Below are 19,736 nucleotides of genomic sequence, written 5' to 3' on the forward strand. Positions count from 1 at the left end.
ACTACAATAAAATAGACTACACCACTGGTTTAACCTAACAGTTGTTAGTGCTTAGCACTTGTCCATGAACATGTTAGGGTTGGCCTTACTGTACCGACAGCGATATATTGGTGTTTCTTTCTTCTGACAAATATACTAATGGTAATTTTATATTTGGATAAAAGCGTCTGCTTAAGGCCCTAAATGTAAATGTAAACTATTACCTTACTATTATAGTTTACTGTACCTAAGTAAAGGAAAGCAGCGAAGCTTCCCTGAAGAAAAACAATGCAAATAACTATAATGGCTCTTAAACTGAGCTAAGCTTCCCTCTAAATATGACAGATTTCCCGCTTTAGGGACCCATCGTTGCAGAGAGACAAAACCTGTGCGCTATCGACCAGCTGAGGGTGTTGGATGGAGACATATGGTGGAGGGAGGTCCCAGCGGTGCTTAAGAATGTTAATTCCTTCATATCGGATAATTCCAGCACCAGGTTGAGATATGAAACATTAGTAGAACCAGCTGCTGCTGCTTGCATTCCCTGTATGAGTATGCTGGCGAATGTATTGGTTACTATGAGGGGATCAGAGCCCCTCAGAGTGCCAGCCGTCCTACCCACCAGGTGACAGACAAGAGAGTGTCCTCATTCACCAGGTAGATGTTCAAATCAGCCTGATGACAGTTACTTGTGACAGTTAATGCTCTTTATTTTTACTTACTTTGACTTACTTACTTTTTTGTTGTAGCCTACTTATCTTTATTTACTTTATCTTGCATTGTTGCTGCTGTTTACTTCAGTTTACTTCAACCTCAAAAAATGGTGAGTTCAAGATTGCTGTTGTGATTCTCATCCTCGATTTGTCCTTCATATCCAGTGCATCAGAACACTTTATAATTAAGTTTAAATGTAAACACAAGTAGCGTTCTGTTTTTCCAAAGCTAAACCTTCACAAGTTTCAAATGTATCATAGTGAGGAAAACGGTGTGTCTGGACTAGCCATCATTACTATGAAGAGAAGGCCCTCAGATTGTCCTGAAATAATCGCAGCTCTTGAAACCGTCACATCAATCCTGATGTTTGAGTAAAGTAATTGATAAGAATTTGATTCAATAAAGTGATGTCAGTGTATAAAAGATCAGAAGGGTTTCCGTCGTACCGTTTCATTAAATTTGAGTCGAAAACGCAGCGGGAGATTAAAATAAATGAAAAGAGGATTTAAGAAAAATGGAAAAAGGGAAGTCAGTGGGTGTAGTCATCTGCTTAATTCCCCAGAGCGGATGAGTAATAAATAGGAAGTCACTGACCAGTCATCCTGTGCATATCAAGTATGGAACCGTACTTTTCCAGAACTTTTGGAGTCCTTGTAAAGCTTTTGAAATGTGTACTACTTAGTCCTTTAGAGTCCAATTTTGTTCAAACTGATAAGAGGGCCTTACAGTGATGTCATGTCATTAATGAGGTGAAGCATCCTAATCAAGGATGACACACCCTAACCACGCGACGGGCCTGGCCCTATTCTGCACTCAGCAGACCTATGAGTTCAGGGACCTAAGAACGTTGATTTCCATCATTGAGGCAGAAGTGTCCATCGTCTTATTTGGAAATAGAAACCAGGCTGCCCAGTCAGTGCTGTAGTAACGTCCAGAGGGCTGTTTGGAAGAGGACCCCAAAGTGTAAATGTATATTTAGGAAAACTATAGTAAAAATAGAATAAAGGTTGTCTGATCTGTCACTCCAATCAGGATCAAACGTTATGTGTTTTTGGCAGTTCAAATGGGGATGAACAGTATTTGGGTTGTTCCAGTGGGGATGGTTGCAACATTGCAACAGGTGAGAACGGTCTGTTGTCAGATGATGCTGCACTGAGAATAACCTCTGACCTAAAACAGACTATTGTCTTACTTAAGATAGCAAAGATCTCAAGGATGTACAAGATGAACCTTGCAGCTCTCTACTAAGAATCTGAAGGTCCAGGACTTCATAACAACACAGTTTCAGTCAATATTCTATCTTAGTTATTCTCCAAGTTCATACATTTGAGGTCATTTCATGTTGGGTCGCCTTTCCTCATCCCAACCACAGGTATGTTTAGTAAATGGACCCGATTCGTATTCATATGCATCTACTCTCAGGGCTTTGAATCAGTTTTTACAAGCCCTTTACTGTCATTATAACTATACAAAATGGAGGCAAGTAGGTCAAGACAGCACTCCTCTGTGTACAACAATACCATTGTTTTCCTTCTTGATATAATGATTTTGGCTGGAAAGAAACGTTTTTTTTTGTGCAAGTGAATGACCAAAAGGCACAAACAAAATTGTCAATCGCAGAGAATACAGATTACATTGTTGCTGATGTGGCTCAGATTGCATCCTATGTGTGTGCTTGTTTGCACATGCCTTTGCACGTGCAATTGCCTGCCCTCTTCACTTGTCCTGTCCTGAACCCTCATAGCGTCATGATTCATTTCATCTATGCAATCAAAGCCCAGAGCGCTGAGGAGCCTAAACCTTCACATCACCTTGTTGTCGTGATACTTAATCTGCCCATCAAGATCTGAGCTCTGCACCGCAACATGTTGATTCATACCATTGTACATGAAATAAGGGTGTCTTCCAACACCGTGTGTCAAAGCAACGGTAATTTAAAACTGAAGAGCTCCTTAAAATAAAACCGATTGTCACATTCTCTTATTTGGAACAAATAAGGGAATAACTACTTAATGCTCTTGGGAATGTATACTTTATTAACATTACATAATTACCATACCATCGCTTTACACTTCAATGTGTTTTTGAAAGCAATAAGCAGGCTGAACTCAAGATGTAATTATTGTTGCATTATAAATACACAGACAATGTTCTTCCAGAACGAGTAGTAAATAACTTTATTGTATCAAGTTTATACTCTATTTGTATTTGTTGTGTCATTCCTAGCTAATTAGGTCTCTCCCTTAGCAGCCAAGTGGCATGATTTGTAGCTACACTCAAAGCTATTTCGATTTTCACATGTTGAAATGATTAATTTAAAAAAATAGACTGGTGAATGTGTGCGTCTTATTCTTGAGGATCCTCCAGGAACCTTGTATCATAATGCAGTTAACTGTTAACGATATAACCTTAAAAATAAGTGAGCTCATCGTTTAATCATTTTAACTTCCGCACTATTATTGATGCCTCTTTACAATATACAATATGGCCTTTGAAGCTCAGCAGTATGTTAATGTTCCCTTCGTTACCAAAGAACCCAAGAACAAAAGGAACATTCAAAGTGGTTAATATCCCATAACTCTGTCAAACAGTTGACAGAGTTATGGGATATTAACCACTTTGAATGTTCCTGACTCTGACTACTGTCTGGCAGAACTAAATATAACTATATTTACAGCTACAAATATAGTACACGTTTGGTGTCAATGGTTTGTTGTCGGTGACCCCCGCTTGACAGCTAATTCAATTGTCCATATATTATAAGAATCAGAATCAAAGACAGAATCAGAAACAGAAACTGATTTACTGCCCAGTCACACACAAGGGATTTGTCTTGGCCCAGGTGGTGCATGACAATTTTTGGGGGATTTTCTGTTGACATTTTAATTTTTGGAATAATAGTAACTTTATAATTTGTCCCCAAGTTTGACAGCATAGGGTATCGTAGGCTCTTTGGGCAATTTAAGTGTGATTATATTATTAAATAACAACGTGAAAAAGAATGATATAGTTCTCCTTCACACTGGAACATTTGAACATGATTTAAATAAAATTTCTAATGATAAATTGTGACATTATGAATGATCTCTATGCCCTTCAAGCCTTTCTTAATGATACTATTGACTGGATAAAAAATAAAGAAAAATAAACATAAATTAAACTTCTTGACATCAATTATTCTTTCGCAATATTCATTGTATTACGTTTTAAGGTAATGATGACAAATGAGTGTTAAGTACAAAGTATGAGTTGCTCTAGAGAGGGTTGAAAAACAAACAACCAATCGGATTCAAGCCAGCTCACCATGACGTGGCTACTCTGTTAACTTGTTGTTTTCAACTCAGCTGACTCATCCCCAGTTTCCGTGGCAACGGTGGGGTCTCACGCAGTGGATATGAGTTTGGATGTTTGATGGAGGGTGGGGGAGGGTGAGGTGGTCAGGGCGGAGGGTAAATCTCGCTGGATCATTGATCAAACAAACAACTGGCAGTGTTGAAGGACGGTTAAACATGGTTTATGTTTGTATGGGGGGGGTGTGGTTGTGTGTGTGAGAGAGAGAGAGAGAGAGAGAGAGAGAGAGAGAGAGAGAGAGAGAGAGAGAGAGAGAGAGAGAGAGAGAGAGAGAGAACCTGTTTGTGAGTTAAGCTCACCCTGATTACCAGTGTGAGAGGATGATGAATAAAGACACATTATAACTGTGTTATAATGAACCTGTGGAAATGATTATTAATGTTGCTATATCCGTCAGAGATGCTTTGGGAAGCTGTCAGAAATCCATATTTTAATCCTGGTTTGGTTAGTTAGGGGATCATTTATTTTGGTTGAAATTAATTACGGCCCGGACTTCATGATCAGTTTATGCCCCAACTGAGATTTACGCAATGCAGTCATTTTCATTGCAGTCGGTCTCTATTTGCATCACAGTCACACACCGAAATGGCGTAAAACCACGTTGGTCAACAGAGATAAACGTAGTAGTTTTACTATAATGCCTCGTAAAATCTGACATGCCTAGGTTTCTTTGGCCTATTCTTTTCTATAGGCCTTCGTCCACGTAATGTAAAAACAAACAAGACAAGGCTGACATATTCTCAGTGGAAAATGCAATATTCTAATATAGATTCGGCATTAAAATGTATTGTGATTATCTTCATTCAGTGAATGTATTTAAACTGCTAGTGGCGTTTTTTAATGCTTATTTGGGGGTTTTGAGGGACTATCCACTATCTGGGTAGGCTATATTCTGTTATAACGACATATTTTACAAACATGTGGGGCAATGTTCCTAATTTGTGTTCTGAATCCCCCCCTCCCACAGTAATCGTATATATCTATATGCGCATGATTACGATCTATGGCCATTATTTCATTTTCTGTAACATATTTTTGTGGAAGATACACAAGACGAGTTCCGTGTAAAGTGCAAACCACAGCACACTTGTAACCATATCTGATTTGAGCGAAATTCTCATTGCAAGCTCCCTATTTATGTCTGGTGTACCCCTACTGTCCACAAGCACCCCCTCCCCCATCCCCTTATGGATATGGAGAATTGTTGCTACGCCCCAGTGGTGGTGGTGTCCTATGTATGAAAGAGGGCCTAGATGTATACTGCAACAATCAATAGGGAGACTAATACCCATCCAACATGCATATCTTCGAATCAGGCCTCTCTCTTTCATAAAGACAAGTTATAAACCCTTTTTATCCCATAAGGTAAGTGGTGCTCGCTCCTTTTGACCTTTTGACTTGAACAACTTGTCCATAGACCAGCTGTGTCTACACACGTGAATTTCCATCTCATGCATTTCCTTCACCATCCCACCAAAAGTGGGGAACTATTAACTGACCGCTGCTTTATTCCCATTTGTACTACAGTGAATTTTGATTTATTTCTAGCCACGGTTGGTGTTTCTCATGTGTTTCAATGGAGAATTCGACGATGCGGAATAAGCCTTTCCTGTAGGGCGAGAGCCCTCCAATTTTATCAGAGCCTAATGCCCTGATTCATATAAAGAAACCAACCGTCTCTATCTGTTTCACAAGTCATTCTAGGCTCCCATTCATGGGGTGTTTCTGAAATCTTTGTATGACCTCTCAGGGAGGGATGAAATCTCCTCCGGTGGGGCTAGAATCCGGTGGGGCTAGCACGCTAGTGTCCTTTAGGGCCTTTTTTGCTATGAAACAAAACCACACACTTGAGCTCATTCCCAAGTGTACTAGATCCCTAGAAGAACTCATCAATTTAATCACTTCTGGTTGGAAAGTTTGTGCGTGTGCGTGTGTGCGATACCCAGTACAACAAACGCTGGTATTTCCTCCTACCACTCTTACGGTTGGTTTCTACGGTTAACTATCCATAATAATCAACACACTATAATCAAAGTGAGTTGAATCTGCTGGTGCATCTTGAACCTGAATGTTATTTATGGGGCTGAATTCCAAAACTATTCCCCTCATCCTGCTTCCTGTTGCTCGCTCACTGTATTGTCGTGCATCTACCAGCAGCGTTAAGTGATATTTTGGGACAGCTAAGCTACTTTAGCGTCATTAAAGACAATGGCCACAAGACAATGAAAAAAAATCGATTAACGATTCCTGTTTAGGGATCACTAAAGGGTCCTCGTCAGGGAGCTGATTTAACGGTCGCTTTAGGCTGCTTCTTTAGCTTACTATATATTGAGACAGAAGGTGTGATCAATGAGTTTAAGGAAGCCGGACCTTTGAATGGATTGTTTTTTATACTGTTGACTTGCTAAAATATCCTCCATGTTGTGAGTGTAGAAGGAGTGGTGTGAGTGTTTAGGGAGTAAGTGGCTGGTATAGGATGTTCTGGAGAAGTTCCATTTCTTCCTAATTTCTCTTAGTATACTAGGCTCCAAATCTCCAGCTGGAGAGTGGTGTCAGTCCAAGTGTGTGTGTGTGTGTGTTTTCGGGTAACGAGTACTTTTCACGTTGCTTTTTTAATTTTTTTAAATATTTGATTTAGAATTCTACTCTTTACTCAATTACATTAAACAAAATTTGTTCAAAATCTCTTTACGGGCGCAGCCATTCGGTTGGGAGCGTCATCACTGCTAACTAGAGATGTCCGATATTATCGGCCCACCGATATTATCGGCCTGATATTAGCATAAAAATGTAATATCGGTCAATATCGGTATCGGATTTTTTTTGCATTAAAACCGATTTTTTTTTTTTTTTTTTTTTATAGCTCAAATAAATGTTTTCAAAATTGTGCAGTACAGTGCACATTGTAATTGACTCATATTTGTGCATTTATTCAATTAAGGTTATTGAGTTTTAGTTAAAGAAACATACTGCTATGTTGCACATAGTTGTTCAGGTACAATGTTTTATCATTTGTGAAGTCAAGTTTGCCCTATTTGTTGTGGGCATTGTCAAGATTATCTCAGGGAGAGTGTAATCCAAACTGTTGTCTGAGACCATTAAAAAAATAAAAATAAACATGGCACTTTTCCCTTAAATTAAGTTGAAGTATTTTTCTTATTTTGCACAGACAATGTTAACATTTGGAAAGCCTTGTTGCATTCAAGAATGCATCCCGTGGGGCATCACAATAACATTAAGCATGTTGTGTTAATTCCACAACAGGAGATATGTAATGTTACCTAAATTAGGTTTGAGGAAAAATAACCCAAATATCGACATCGGTATCGGCTGATATCGGAATCGAAAATTTAGAGTTGGACAATATCGCATATCGGATATCGGCAAAAAAGCCAATATCGGACATCCCTACTGCTAACGGTCTACTCTCAGATTTTTGAAAGATGAAAACAAAATGGGGGAGTGCCTTCGAGAAATGCCGCAGGAAAGCTGGGAAATCTTCGACTTTCGACTCAGAAGTCTGGCGTTTGAGGATTCAGGAACAGACCAGACGGTGAAATCGCCGGGCGTGTCAAGCCTCGACCGAACTGGCTTGGCAGTGTAGAAAGGCTTTATGCTGGAGAGAGGGCAGTAGTGCGCACCTAAAAAAGCAGCCAACCACTCTTAAAACACTTTACACGACACAACACACACACACGCACAAACACACACACCACGGCGGGTGCTGATTGACCACGCGCACACACACGCACAATACACACACCATGGCGGGTGTTGACTGACTGCACGCACATAAAACTCTGTTCCTAGCCTACTCACCGTTAGAAGAGCTGTAGGCGAAGTAGTCTCATCAGAGACTCTACTTGCGTTAGACAGCAAAGTCTCAGAGCTTGGCGTCTTAAATCTTTTGTGGACTTTTGTCAACAGCTCCTTCCTTTCTCTACGTGCAGTATCACACAAAAATAATAATGTCGGGACGCCATGGTTGTCAGTGTTTCCCCTAGAATTTTTTTTAGGCCCGGTGGTAAGAGCTGATGGTGTGATTTGTTATACATTTTTCACGGGATGCTAGAGTATTTGTTGGTTATTTCCAAATAAAACACTTGCTTAGCCATCACAAGTTGGTTAAGTTATGGACATATAAAGAACGAGGCTAGTGTTTCGCGGGGGCGGTAAAAATGTCCATGGTAACGGCGGGCTGAACCAATCAGACGTCGCATTTACGCGATCGGTTCATGGTATAGTTCTTCTGCCGGAGAATAAACAGTGTTTTTCTAAAAACAAAGTTGATTTAATATAAACTAATTTCATGTACAGGAGCATAAAGCACCAATACATATTGAGATAGCTGGTGGTGAGCTTGGATGGTTATGATATTATGGCTAATAATAATAATAATTTTAAAAAAAAAAGTTTTTTTTTTTTTTCATTTTTTCATTTTTTTCTCTTTTTCATTTCTTTTCATTTTTTGGCCGGTTGTTGGCCTGGCGGGGGCGCTCGTTGGCCTGGCGGCCCGCCAGGCCTGAACAATGGTAGGGGAAACACTGGTTGTTGTATACAAGCCTATAGAGGGGGGTTCCGTTTCATTCAATATTGCATAGTTTCCAATAACTGGCAAGCCTAGCAGTTTACGGGGGTCGGCTTTGCTCAGGATGTAGAACAGTTGTCCTGTAACCGAAAGGTTGCTAGTTCAATCCCCAGCTCCCCCTAGCTGAGTGTTAAGTGTCCCTGAGCAAGACACTTAAGCCTAAACTGCTCCTGACGAGCAGGCTGTCGCATTGCATGGTTGACTCTGCCATCGGTGTGTCAATGTGTGTAAGTCGCTTTGGATAAAAGCGTCTGTCAAATGCCCTAATTGTAATTACCGTGGCAAGTGTGTCTCTAACCTTCCGGGAGTAGTAGTACGTAGAGTTTGTGACGTAGAGTTTATAGAATTCTTAAGATACAATGTTACACAGGCTCTTTATTCTGCAGACCACTCTACAGCTTGTTCGTCGTTGTTGTGGCTGGCTGTGAGTGTACGTGCATGCTATGCGTAGGCTGGTCGACAGAATCGTCACTTCCGAGCGACATGGGGATAAAAACAAACAAAAAAAATATTTTATTTTTATTTTATTTATTATTATTATTATTATTTTTTTTTTTTTTATTTATGCTGCGTTTTATCATCCATCCGTCTCGGAGGTCCGAGGACGTTGCCTAGCAACACGCACGAAAACGCCCCTTTTCCTCGGACGGAGAACTCGCCATCTCGGTTGAACTCAGTAGTGACCGAGCAAAATTCCGAGACAGAATTCAAGATGGCTGCGCCCAGTGTGACTTGAAGCATGAACTGTTTTCATTGTGCTTGGACCGCTTTGGTGGTTTAAATGGCAATTTCAATCACTCGTATTACTGCAATACCTTACTGCGTCAGTGTCTCTGCCTATGGCCTGTAGCCTACCTATTTTGGAGCGCATGGTACTCTGCCAATGCTACCGCAACAATAGCTTTTCGGGTGGCGTCCATGATTTCCTCCAACGACAGAGCGAAATAATAAAACGCTTTAAGTGTGGGCGTGGCGTCAGATCCGAGATCCGAGTCGGTTCGCAGAGAATACTGAAACGCACCATTATGCCTATTGTTTTTATTGAGCAGGCTAAACTGTATCGTGCTGCTATGATGCTATGCTATGTGTGCTATGATGTCACAATGTCACGATGTTTACGTAGCTGCCGCGGCGATCGACATCCGGCCTACCATAAGGGTACTGTCGGCGGTGGAAACGCGACCTCGGAACTGAGCTGGGTTATACCGCCCACTCCCTACCGGACTGAGACGAACCGAACCGAACCCTCCGGTGGAAATGCGCCACTAGAGTGAGTGCGCCCTAAGACACACACCACATATACACTGAATCCAATCAAGGCTACAGTGTTCGACTCCCAGTCAAAAGGGTATTGAATCCAGTCCACATGTATGCCCCCTGACCGGTAGAACCTTGTGATGTATGCTCAGTGACATTTTACCTTAAAGGGGTGATATCATGCTTTTCAACCCCTCCCTTTGCATTAGTTATATGACGTATGTATACATTTTCTAGGTCTGCTTGACTAGAGAAATCAAAGTCTGAGCCAGGGGGAGAATTCGCTTCCACCGAGAATGCCCCTAAATAAGTGTGTGAAACTGCGCTCAAACTTCACTTCGTTAACAGTGTAGAATGTGCAGTGGGCAGTGCTGAAGTGCAGCAGTCCTGCCTCCCGGCTACCCGCAATCTTCACAACTTCTCGATGAAGTGAATTTGCTGACACAGCCGCAAAGGGTTCGACCAATCACAACAGAGTGGATGTGCTGTCCAATCACAGCAGACTGGGCTACTCGGGAGGGGGGGCTTAAAGTGACAAGATACAAAACAGAACATTTCTGAAAGACGCTGAGTTTGTTTTGTAGAAATAATACAGTGTGAGAATAATAAAGGGTAAATCTAACATACAGGCATGTAACCCTATTCAAGTGTAACCCCCAAATGCAATTATTAACCCTAAAAAAGTATGATATGGGATCTGTTATCACTGTAAGTGGCTGTGGATGAGGGGCACAACCACGGCGTGTTGGTGAGGCGTGGTGTGGAAGGTGTGCTGACCGTATGGCGTGGTCCATGCGCGACACGGTAAGGTAGGCGGCCAGGTTGGCAGTGTAGGAGGAACACACGATGAGGGTGAACAGCCACCAGCTGCCCATCACGATCCTCAACGCCACCGAGCCCGCCACGCTGTCCCCCCCTGCAAAGAGAGAGACAGAGAGACGGAGAGAGTGACAGAGAGAGATTTTTTTATTGTAGGAGAGGAAACAGGTGAGGGAACCAACTTTATACTTCATCCCACTATGTGCCCAGGGTATGTAATATAACATGATAAAATGTAAAATATTACAAGGGTGGAATGGAAAGGACTCATGCAGATGGCATATAAACATACTAACATAATAACTGCAGTAGCAGGGGTGAAGAACAAAATATAAAGACCACTAAACGAATGACTCCACAGTCTAACAAAACCAGTAGTGAGAGGGTTTCCCTACACAGTAGGATATCTGATTAAAGGCTGTTGGGCCAGTAGGTTCATGGGGGGATAACGCATAGTGTCCAGGATGTAAGAAACAGACTTCCTTTCATATCAGACACTGAGCGGTTGAGCAACCTAAAAAAGTTTACAGAATCACATTCACATTACATTAAGGGCATTTGGCAGACACTCTATCCAAAGCGACTTACATTAAAGCTTGGATCTACGATCCTGGAGAGCTAGCATGATTTGAAATTAGCTTCTCCTCTGAGTTCCGTCTATCCCCCCCCCCCCCCCCCCACACACACACACAGGTGGAATGTTGTCCGAGCTGAATCTAAATTAAATAAGTTTATATAACATACAATAAATACAAGGTTGTAAATCACAGTCAACATTGTTGCATCATAAGTTATTTATATCAACCAGAAAGTGAATATCTTCCAATGTTAATCAAGCCAGTGAAAAGACAGATTGATGCAAAACTCAACCTCACACAGCCGAATTAAGAGTATGTGCTTTGTCCTTCAACAAACAACTTAAGACATCATAACTTGGTCAAATTTCAACCGTTTACCATCATGCAAACAATTAAACAGATCTACACATTTACAAAAACAGAATTTCGATATAATTTATACTTTATTTAGAATCTAGTTTTAGTTTCGTACCGGAAACGTTTTCAGTTGGTTTCATTGAAGCCGTCTGGTCAACGTCTGACAATTCAACCCATCGTAAGTTACGAAATCATTTTTAAACAATTTACCTTCGTTCAAACCATTGAACAAAACTACACATATGTGTCTTCAATAATATCTAAACGAAATTTCAATAGCTTTTATACCTTTTACCAGTTTTTGTTTCTTAACTGCATAGTTTTCAGTTGCTCTCACTGGTTTGCGTTGACGCCAGAGCGTGAGGACATTCATGCACCCACACGCGCGCGCGCGCACACACACACACACACACACACACACACACACACACACACACACACACACACACACACACACACACACACACACACACACACACACGCACACACACACGCACACACACACGCACGCACACACACACGCACACACGTACGCACACACGCACACACACACACCAGCAGTGCACGGCAATACATTTGACCTTTTAAATGTCTGCATTTTTAGCAATGCTTCGCGCTTTTCATTCAGCTGTCACTTTATTTGTTTCCAACCACTTACATTTTCTTAAATGGTGTGCATGTTTACTCCATTTAGACTTTTGAACTTTTGTTGAAATCTCTTCACTTGATTTAAGCCATTTAACGTTTCTCTATGTCTTATGTGGCTTTATTAAAACCTCACTTTGTACTACAGCACTCACTGCATTTTCTGCAGGAAATGCATTTTCTAGTTCATAATTGAGTTTCACTTTTTGTGTGTTTTGCTAGCGAATGGCACCGTTGATTGGGGTTTATGTTAAGTGGGTGTATGGATTCCGCAACAGATCCATGTTTTCTAGCCTCCAAAAAAACAACGACTTCATACCGTCATGTTATCAAAGCAAACTATATCCACGTACCACAGTGTAAGTAAACACGTCACGCCTATCACTAAATATAACAGACTGCGATAATTGATGTGTGTTGCAAAACATTGTTTTTCCACGTAGGACGAAAGCCATCTTGTCAGGAGCGGTCAACGTGAGGCATCGTGCTCAGGGACACCTCGATATTCAGCTAGGAGGAGCCGAGGATCGAACCAGCAACCTTCCAGCCAACCCACTCTTCCTCCTGAGCCGTTTGACTTCAGAGTCCTAAGTTCCTGTTTTGGAGACTGAGGGGCATTACAAGGACAGGGATTTGCCCTACGAACTGGGTCTCGAGTTGCTCTATCTATCTGCAGCAGCAGAGAGCGTAAGGACAGTTATTTGTTGTTGGTGGGAACAGTGCCAGAGCCGGGAAAGACGGGCGAATGCGTGGCCAGAATTTATCACGAATCATTAGACCTAGAAGTGCGTCTCCCCAGCAACCTGGCAGACCGGGGGAGGTGAGGGGGCCAACACAAATATTCATAGGGCGATATCGGGATGCTCACTCAGTCTCACACACAAAAGGTACAAAATTTCACCCAGTGGTTCTCTCTCTCACACACACAGACACACACACACTCCAATGAACGCAAACAAGTCTCACATGCAAATAGATTCACTTGCATTGATAAACCCAATAGCATAGGTTTAGATTCCGCTGGGGACGCGTCCCCACCAGTTTTCGTCAAGATTCATTGTGTACCCACCACAAAATTGAGTTGAATTATTATGGAATATTACACAGGTCTTCTCAATGCCGTGGAACGCTCCGTTCACTTGCATGGGCTCTACACAACTTCCGGCAGTGAATTATGTTTCATAATTCACCATTGCTAAGTATAATTGACCGCTGTCAAGGAAAACAAAGGAGTCAGTCTCTTGTTGACACAAATTGACTTTTGGTCATTCTTGCTTTGCTTGAATTCTGGAATAATTGTGGGGGGGCAGTGCATGAGTTTTGGTCAGAATGCCTGATGTAGGCTAGATTTGATGGAATGCGTGTTGTGAATTGAGAACAGCCAGCTCATGATGTGATACAGCGTTCAGCTGTGCAACAAATATTGTTTTCTTTTTCAATCTTGACGACTTTTGTAGTGCTATGTGTAGCCACACGTTTGCCCCTTCTGAACTTAAACTCACAGTTAATTTCCTTTCCTAACTCCTCTTGTTTATGTTGGTAGCTTAGCCATGTCATGTCACGTTGTCAACATTGGATACATGGAGCAGAACATAGTGGGTCATATGTCAGATTCTTTTTGGAAACACTTTCTTCATAAAACGTGCCAGACAGATTTTATATACATTTCATCCCTTAGTAATTAGCTACATGGGTATGCAGTCTTTCAGAACCTTTCATTACCGACACTAAAGAGAGAAAAAAGAGTGCTTCATCATTGTACCCAGCACTTCTGAAAATGCACTTCCAAATGCGTCTCTGTCCCCAGCACATTTCAAACCAAACTGACACCCATGCCCAATAGCACACACACAAACGCAATAAGGGCTAAACAAGTCTCTCTCTCTCTCTCTCTCTCTCTCTCTCTCTCTCTCTCTCTCTCTCTCTCTCTCTCCTATATATATACACCTACACGCTACCCACAACCCTCCTCTGCATTTCTAAAACAATCCCTTCCATCTGCTTCACAGACAGCAGAAATGCAAAGGCCATTGTGTCGGCAACACTGTTGAATATTCCACCAACAGAGTACCGCTCTCCAGTGATGTGTCTCTTCCTTCAGCCTAATCCTCGTATCCACTCTGCATCAGGCCGCCCCCCTGGATCAGTCTTCCCTGGGCACATAATAGCCCTCCATGGCTGTGATTAGATGTGATTGATTGAAGCCAACCGCGAGAGAGAGTGGGAGAGTGAGATGACGGACTGAGGATAAAGAGGGGGAAGAAGACTGTGGGATGCAGCTCAAATGAGGCAGAGAGAGAGAGAGAGAGAGAGAGAGAGAGAGAGAGAGAGAGAGAGAGAGAGAGAGAGAGAGAGAGAGAGAGAGAGAGAGAGAGAGAGAGAGAGCTTCCAGAATGCTATTTAGTTGAAGTATTTGCTTATCTTGCAGGCCCATTTTGACAAGGTGAATTAGAGATTCACGTAATCAAGGAGCAGGTCGTCTGGACTCCAGCAGTCCTACTGCGCTGGAGCTGAGCTCCTGGGGGGAGACGGCCCAGTGCCCGGGCCCGCTCCTCGCTTTCCATCTTTAGATATTAATCGTATTAATTTGGGAAACTAAAGAGCAGGTAGAGTGTGGACACGGGGATGGAACTCAAAGTGAAACATCCTCAAGGCCAGACTCCCCTGTCCCGTAGCAGACCTCCTTTACCAACCAAACATCAGTTAAAGGCATTTGATTATTAGGTATTCACAGAGTATGAATCGATTTAAAATGCTGATTCATACAAAGTGCAGACGAAATGGCAGACTATTATTACATTGAAAACTTGGACACGTTTGTATAGGCGACCCACAATGCAACGCCACAATACCTTCATCCATCCAGGCAGGAACTGTGTTGTTTTCTTTCAAAAGAAATGTAAGTGTTTGTAAGATGGGGGGGGGGGGGGGATTTGGTTTCCTTATTCCTTTGCTTTCCCAAGCCCTCTGCAGGTGGATAAGGGGTAATAAGTTGTCACTGTAAAGGTGCGTTCACACCAACCGCAAAAGGGCGACACAATCCCATGCAAAGTGAACGTAGAGAATTATTCGCTAGAGAAAACCGGCGACAAGTTTTGATTTGTCGTGCAACACTTTCGCCCTGCACAGGCGAGCGCGACAAATTCGCTCGAGTTGAAATATTTCAACTTTGCCGCGACATTCGCGTGATAACAGCCAATCATCGTTCAACAGCATGGCCACTGAGTGACATGTGTAACGTAACAGCCAATCAGCGTTCAACCAGCCAACCGTTCCCTGCAGTGCAGTCCGGGATGAACCCCAGCAAATTCGCCTGACAAAACTTCAAATGCGACAGTTCATGATTTGCCGCGCAACAAAACTTGGGCGACAACGCGAACAGGTGATGAATGTGTCTTTTGGCGTGAACCCCCCTTAAGGTGCATTCACACCATAAGGAACCTTGAAGTCTGCAGGTGTCCTGCTTCCTTTCTTTGTACTAGATTGTTATTTCTATGGTCTTGCTGCTCTGGGCTCCAGCAGTCCTACAGTATGGTGACAGACCCGCCGTGGGTCGGTGTCCAGCCTGGACTGCACCAGAACACCTGGACCAGGGAGAGACGAGAACACCTGGATCAGGGAGCGACCAGAACATCTGGACCAGGGAGAGACCAGAATACCTGGACCAGGGAGAGACCAGAACACCTGGACCAGGGAGAGACACCAGAACACCGGGACCAGGGAGAGACCAGAACACCTGGACCAGGGAGAGACACCAGAACACCTGAACCAGGGAGAGACCAGAACACCTGGACCAGGGAGAGACCAGAACACCTGGACAAAGGGAGAGACGGTGCATAGCCTGGAATGCACAAGACAACCTGAACGGGCAAGGTTATGCCTTGTTGTTGGTCGATACGAATATGAAGTGAAAGAAGACAAAACCCCATTCACCCAGAGTTGAGCTTGTCTGCCATCAGACTTAATCTTTTTAAAGTCTTATTTGGGAGTTAATGATGCTTCAAACTCGATCTCAAAAAAAATCCCCCAATTCTGAAAAGGGCTCACAGCCTTGCATCAGTTCGACTGAGGTGTAAGTGTAGATTGAATGTAACGTAGGGTGTGTGTGTGTATGTGTGTGTGTGTGTGGGTGGGTGTATGTGTCTGTGTGTGGGCATGTATCTGGTGAACAAAGATAAGATCAGTCCCTTTTAGTTCAACCGTGAAGCTATGAACGGTAAACGCTGTCTACTTCAGGGTCTGCCCACCTTGCTGTACGAACGCTCCGTACACGATCCAGATGGCGCTGTGCAGCGTCCCGGAGCCGACTGGCGTCTGGCCTGGTGGTGCATTCTGGGTAACGGCAGAGGATGTGGAGGAAGCAGAGGAGGAGGAGGAGGAGCGCAGCGTCTGCAGCCGGTTGAGGAGGAAAATGAGCACCCCAACGACGGGGATGGCAGCGGCGATGCAGGCCCACACAGCCAGGTCAAAGGGCGCGAAGAGAGAGAAGATGTTGATCTTCTCCTCGGGTTTGCGGATTAGGATGCCCACGCTGTAGTCCAGGTAGCGCTTACTGAAGTCCACCACGTTCTCCCGCTCTGGGGTGATGGTGACGGCCGACACAGCCAGGTCCGCTCGCTGGAGAGGGGGAGGAAGAGGAGGATGACAGCCAGGATGAAGAACAATGAGGAACGATGAAGAGGAATGAAGAATGATGAAGAACAATGAAGAATGATGAAGAACGATGAGGAAAAAATTAAGAACGATTAAGAACAACGAGGAATGATGAAGAACAATAAAGAACAATGAAGAATGATGAAGAACGATGAGGAAAAATGAAGAACGATAAAGAACAATGTAGGAGAATGAGAATAATGAACGATGTAGAGGAATGATATAGTAAAATCCAGAATGATGATCAACGAAAAACAACCAGAGCCATTAGATATCAGAAGAAAGAGAGCAAATGAAAAGAGAGAGATCAGAGGAAGAGAATAAAGAGAGGTCGATGAGGAGAAAGCATTATAAACTAAAAAATTGGATTGCAATGTACGATGTGCTGCGTTGTCTGGCTATCACTCATCGTTAAAGCTAAAATTCGTCTTTTTGGCCAAAGGCTACGTTTTATGTGGGGAGGCTAACAGATTTAGTGGTGTTAGGTAACAGTGCTGAAGAAGAGGTAAGGAACTTCCAGGTAGCACTGCTGACATTGAAAAAGGAAAATGCATTTAAATGTCGTGCTATGGTTTTAATCAACTGTGACTAAATTGAATGGCCAAATCTCAAAATGATGGCCAAACATAAATGCCCTCAAACACGTCTTTATTATCAAAATGAATCCTTCGTATTTATGTCATTATATGATTAAACATTAATGAACCATGAATCGTTTGGATTGCAATTACTGTTATGACGCAGATATTCGTAAATATTGGATAAATATAGCAGTGGCACTAATAGGATTATGGAATTTAAAAGAGCAGGTAACAACAGCTCAGCCTAAGCTGTGTTGAATGCACAGTTGGTACCTTGTTGATCAGCTCTCCGATCATACCGTTCCATGAGCCATTGGGCAGCTGGGATCCATACTTGCTGTCGGCCACCTGAGGAAAACGACACAGTTATTTTAGGGAAGGGAACCTTCAACCTTCTTGCCTACATTTTCAAATTTATTAGAGCCAGATTTCTCCACAAATTTGAATATAGGTCATCACTACTTCGGATCAGGGGAAGATAAGCATATTTCACCCTTCTGGAACCAAGTATGAAGCAAACACGCCCATCTCTTGTTGGAATGAAGTCTCAGGATTATTGTCATCGCATCTGTGATGGCTATTTCGAAGTGTGTAGTTTTATAGTCATTGCTTCAGGTTTTAGTTGAGCTGTATTCAGCGCACCTGCTCTTCTCCTATTCCTGCCTTATTCCGTCTTCCGTTTTTTCAAAAAAGTTTATTCCATAAAGTACGATGCACCATGGTTACAAAACTGTTTGCTCCCAACTACTAAATCAGGACTCCAAATTCTGTCCTTCCAAAACGAATCCCCTTATAGTGATCCACCTGCCATCAGCCTAACAATCAAAACAAACCAAGTGTGGGGGAGCTTTCTCAGAATTAAAATAGGCAGATTCTGTTCCCACATTCTGGCCTTGAGTTGCGACTGCCGTCAGCGAAACAATTACTTTTTGAAAGAAATCTTAAAGGAGCCTAAATTTCTTTCTTTTCTTAAATCACTCTTCATGTGAATGCATGTTGGTAACACACTTTACTGATGGGTCATTTAAACGTGCTTGTCTTAGGCTTGAGCAGCGCACTCTGCACATGACCCTTTGATTCTTGTAATGGTTTGAAAACTCTGGACATCAATCAGGAACTTTGTGTAGCAGTGTCAACCACAATGAGCCCAACATCGTTTCTGGAATATTACAATTTTGACGCGTCTGGGGGAAGATACGCCTTTGTCCATCTCTTCTGGAAAAGGACCACTACATATTGGATTTGCTTCCACCTCCTGGAGTACAAGTTTTCGTTCTGGAAGACCCCGGGTGGCGGGATTAGCTGTCCCTTATGTTGAAGCAGGTGGTTTGGTGTGACAGCCTCCTAGTCCTGAGGATCATCAAACAAGGTTGTGATAGGGCGGACGGGAAGGATTGCTTCTACCTCACAAAGGGCCATCTGTAACCTTTAGAGCTTCTCTGAGCTTGTGCTCTGTGCCAACGTAGTTTGTGCCATTGTCAAAATACCATAGGCGTCCATCATCCTTCTGTAGCGGAAAGGGAGTTGACAGTAGTAATATCCTTCCTTCAATACATCAGCATCCATAAAAGGGCATTTCCCTTCACTATTTACCACCTTCCATGGTTCTAAAGCTTTTCGGCAATTCAATCAAATGAGCAGTCCCATATCTTTAGAAATGATGGTCAGCTAAACATCAGAGATATGGCCATTTCAAAATGTCAGCCTGTGTGGGAATGTTTTTTTTCATTACGGGAATCTGGGTGTGAGTAAATACATTGTTTCCGGCAGAATCTCTGTTCTCTACCATTTGATGTTGAGCTCGGTCATCAACCAGTATGTAGCAGTACTGCCAGGATCTAAAATCGTATAGGTTTGGAAAGTCGTATTCCCGTTAGCATGCTTAACATGGACAGGCAGACTAGCGAGAGAACAATCTTTACCGGCCCCAGTATGTCACTGATCGTCGTGAATACCATAACACTGCTCAGTGTTCCTCTTGGGACGGGATTCCACCTTTTCTTTGGGCAGTCTTGTTTTTATTTTACTACACACATCCAGTATGTTGTCTCCTGTACAAAATAAACATGGCTTCTGAAAAACCACCGTCTTCTAAAGGTCTTTCAGTTGTGTAAGCAATTCTTTGTTCCACAGGGTTCTGTGAACAACTGGTAAGTATTCTTCACAGGGTTCTAGGATACATTGGTGATAGCAGTGGCGAAGCGGCTACCTTTG

At 42.7% G+C, this 19,736-nt stretch overlaps 1 protein-coding gene across 1 annotated transcript in view; it reads right to left on the minus strand.

Moving 5' to 3' along the window:
* The window catches only part of LOC115530944 (glutamate receptor ionotropic, delta-1-like), a 614,288-nt gene that overhangs the window by 25,542 nt on the left and 569,010 nt on the right, over positions 1-19,736 (minus strand). Inside the window, 3 exon segments of the mRNA XM_030339799.1 lie at positions 10,667-10,805; positions 16,536-16,905; positions 17,796-17,870. Of these exon segments, the coding sequence (XP_030195659.1) occupies positions 10,667-10,805; positions 16,536-16,905; positions 17,796-17,870 (584 nt within the window).

This window comes from Gadus morhua, chromosome 18 (genome assembly GCF_902167405.1).
Source record: "Gadus morhua chromosome 18, gadMor3.0, whole genome shotgun sequence".
NCBI lineage: Eukaryota > Metazoa > Chordata > Actinopteri > Gadiformes > Gadidae > Gadus > Gadus morhua.